Genomic DNA, 4023 nt, shown 5'->3' on the forward strand with positions numbered 1-4023 from the left:
GCCTGCCTGCGGTAAGGGGGTGCGGTGGCCGCCTGCCTGCAGTAAGGGGGTGCGGCGGCAGCCTGCCTGCAGTAACGGGGTGCGGCGGCAGCCTGCCTGCAGTAAGGGGGTGCGGCGGCAGCCTGCCCCGTGGGGTTGTTCTGGGGCTCAAGTGGACATCAGGACTCGAGCATGTGTGTGTGCGTGTGTTGGGGTTGCGCGAGGGCTGCGGGCCATCGGAGCAGAAGAAACCCCTGTGGAGAGCGGGAGGGGTGGGGCTGGGGTCCTGAGCTCACCAGTTTCGTGTGCGAGGAGCGCCCGAAGACCAAAGATCTGGGCCACCAGGATGCCAACGGTAATGAAGAACTGGGGTACCACCCCAAGGGCTCCCCTCAGATTCTTGGGGGCCAGCTCCCCTAAGTACATGGGGACAACATTGGAAGACAAACCTGGGGGGTGGGTTGAAAGAGAAGCATGATCAGGAAAACTCAGTCCAGCAGCGACAGCCTGTGTCCTACTCAGCAGTCGCTGCAGCTGGTCACCTCCTGGGGGCGGTCAGCCGAGCGTGGGGGGCTGATTTATGAGGTGAGAGACCCCAGGCAAGATGGGCCCTCCTCGGCAGGCGCACTGATGGCGTTAGTGAAACAGAACCCATGCGCGCCCTCCGCAGATGTCAAGTTCCCCTAGAAAGGTGAGGGGCTGCATCCTAGCGCCTTTCCGGGAGAGGGGGTCACATGATTTCTCAAGTGCTTTCTGGCCACGACCCACAGCGGGAAAAAAGAGAGGAACACATTTCACTGCAACCCTGGCTCCCCCGTAGATGCGTGAGGCCGAAGTCAAAGGCTGTTCTGACCTGTGCCACGCGTGACAAAGTGCACTTGAGTTGCAGAAAAGAAGACACTGCTTGCTACACAGGCCCCCCACCCCCAGTGTCAGACCCCCCCCCCAGTGTTCCGACTTGCAGTTTCAAAAATCCTGAGATAAAGGGTCAGGTGGCAAGGGACCTCCTGGGCCCGGGATATTTGTTTCTTAGTCTTTTGAAGAACAGCTTTCGTTGCAGGAAACCATGTGACCATACCTGGGCGCCCACCTGAGACGGGGCCTCAGGGCTGCATGGGGAGGCGCTGGGGAGCTAGCTTTTGGGGGGCTGAGGGACAGGAGCAGCCTGAACCCAGGGACCCGGCTGCTCTGCATCCCAGGGCCTCGCTCCCGCCTCCGTGAGCCTGGACACGGCAGGCGGCCAGGGCTGCGCCGTTTACCTGCACATATCCCCACCAGAAACCTAGCCACGATGATCATCTCGAATGACTTAGCGACTTTACTGCATCCCATTAGGAGCGAGGACACAATGGAGAAGATGTTGTTGAGCAGCAAGGTCCCTTTCCTGCAGGCGAGAAAGACAAGTGCGTTAAGGAGTCACCCAGCGCCGGACAGACAGACCCGCGGTCACTGTCTCCCGCTGCAGTGACCACTCTGCCATGAAGCTTAAAACTCCCCATGGCCACGGTTGAGGAGGCCCAGGGCGTGGCCAGGCTGGGAATGGGCTCTGCGAGCGCCCCCTGCAGGGCAGCCGTGGTGGGGAGCTGGGGAGGGGCCACCTCTAGCGGGAAAATGTTCCCGAAATGCAGGACCTTAGGGTTTTAGCGGCCTTGAAGGCCAAACTGGGTGAGGACGTTAGAAGTAAAGACCAGCTCCACTCATCCACACAGATGTAGAACTCCTAAAGAAATGTCAGCAGATGATGGGAAACCCACGGGGATTACAATTGAGATTAAAAAAAAAAGTACAAAATGATGTAAGAATAAACTTATATTACTAAAAAAAAAAAAGAAATGTCAGCAGATGATGGGAAACCCACGGGAATTATAATTGCGATGAAAAAAAAATGTACAAAATGATGTAAAAATAAACTTATATTATTAAAAAAAAAAGAAATGTCAGCAGAAAGAACTTGACAGCACATAGAAAATGTCTGTGATGTTCAAGACATGGTAGTAAAGATCAACAACGCAGCAAAAGAAGCCAATACACTTTGATAGCTAGCCAATCTTAACAACCTTCTGATACCCACCAGTCCTGGCAAACTGCCCGAGCAACTTAGGTAAGCTGATCAAGGGTCTCTTGTAATAGTTCTAACGAACATCAGATTTAACAAAACTTACAAAGCACCCTGTTGAGGTCACGAGCAAGGCCGGGCAGAGCCTGACCGAGGCATAGGGGCTTCTTAAACAGGCCCCGCACGCCCGCCCCTAGCCCCTCGGCCAGCCCACCAAGGGGAGGTCACCCCCAGAGCAGGGGGCTGTACTCACAAGCCACAGGCTCTAGGCAACAGCATTAGACAGAGGCTATAAAATGTCTTCAATTTTTCATGTCATGAAATAGTCTCAAAACAGTATTAAAGGAAGAACAAGAAATGGTACCCAACAAAGATTACTCAAGACAGCAGCAAAGCAAGATCTGAAAAGCAGTGGATCGAACGTGTTAAAATGAATCAGTCAGGGCCCTCCCTGGGCCAGCGGGTTGAAGCATGGCACGATGAAGCTCTCAGAGGCCGCCGTGGCACGAGTTCGATCCCCAGGCAGCGAGCTGACCCACAGGGTGCGGCAGACCTCTCCTGACCCGCCCGCTGCTCCCCTCAGCAGTATTTCAGTCCATCTGCCTGTCTTGCTCCACACTCTGTCTCTGGGGAATCCTCCCACCCCCCACAACTCCGACCTGTACCTCAGTTCTGTAAACATAAATAAATATTTTAAAAAATGAACTGGTCATTGAAATAAGGAACTCAGTAGGTGAAGTCGAGCTGAGGAGGCGAGAGAAAGCACGGGGTGGGAAACTGGAGTGATTAAAACACCAGGGCGAGAGCGTCACCCCACGGGAGCCAGCAGGCGGGACGGCCCCACTGCTGGTCACGTGGACGATGCACACGGTGCACGTCGCAGGCAGACGCTACCCTGGCTTCTAGGGGAGGCTGTTCCGACAGCTGCTGCAGGGAGGATGTGCCTGGGGCAGACGAGACCAGGCCCAGGGTGGCGGCCACCCGCTGGCAGGGGCCGAGGGCTAGCGGCCGCAGGGACGGCGCTCCAGCTCTGCGAGGCGCAAAGTTCAGTGGGGAGCGGGGGTGGCTGGACAACGGTGCGGGTGGACTTGGTGGGTGCCGATAACCTGCACCACGGTTAGTTTTAAGTCTTATCTATTTTCACAACTAAGAAAGCAATTCTTGTTCAAAAATGTTTAGTTATATGTATTTCCTTGTACTGTTTGACGTTGAACCATATTGGATTTCCGTCCCGGAGTGCAGCCCCCAGGTCCCCACCACCCCACTGAGTCCAGCTCCTCTGTCCCGTCCCTTTTTTGACCTGCTGTGACCCCTCGCTTCCCGCCACCCTCGATGTCTCTGATCTATGGTCAGCGTGTTCATTTTGTTTAGAAAATTATATTTAAAGGAGTCAGTGGGGCAAGCAAACCAAGGAATTCTAGAAGGAAGAATGGAAAATGGCGACATGTGATAGTTGTAGAACTGACAGCTGATGACAGACCTGGGACTGCAGACAGGCGCCACATGAGTGCCCGAACAGTCACACTACATCTCCCCCTGGCGGTCACAGGAGACTTCGCTGGAAGCCAGGCAAGGAGGCCTCAAGATGTGACGGCCCTGGCTTGCCCTGACCAGAAGACTCCAAGGAGTGAGGACGTCAGTCTCCCCCGAGTTAAATTATGAACCCAAAGCTGTTCCAACATGAATTCTTACTCAGGGATTTTGACAAACAGATTAAAAAATTAGGACCCTCCCTGGTGGTGAAACGGGTCAAGTCTCCCCACTGTGAAGCTATCCACAGCCACTGCTGCCTGAGTTCGATCCCCGGCCAGAGAGTGACCCACAGGGCGCAGAAACCCCTCCTGTCTCCGCTGCTCCTTCAGCAGTGGGTTTTAGTCAGTCTGCCTGTTCTGCTCCCCGCTCTGTCTCTGGGGAGTCCTCTCACCACCCCGCACCTCTGGTCTGTACCCCAGTTCTATATGCATAAACATATAAAATCTTAAAAAAAA

At 54.7% G+C, this 4023-nt stretch overlaps 1 protein-coding gene across 1 annotated transcript in view; it reads right to left on the reverse strand.

Moving 5' to 3' along the window:
- Positions 1 to 4023, reverse strand: part of LOC101621938 (solute carrier family 2, facilitated glucose transporter member 5) — a 9523-nt gene that overhangs the window by 2600 nt on the left and 2900 nt on the right. Inside the window, 2 exon segments of the mRNA XM_004679309.2 lie at positions 276 to 428; positions 1239 to 1363. Of these exon segments, the coding sequence (XP_004679366.2) occupies positions 276 to 428; positions 1239 to 1363 (278 nt within the window).

The sequence above is a fragment of the Condylura cristata genome, unplaced genomic scaffold (assembly GCF_000260355.1).
Source record: "Condylura cristata isolate star-nosed mole 26May11 unplaced genomic scaffold, ConCri1.0 scaffold00008, whole genome shotgun sequence".
In the NCBI taxonomy this organism is placed as follows: Eukaryota; Metazoa; Chordata; class Mammalia; order Eulipotyphla; family Talpidae; genus Condylura; species Condylura cristata.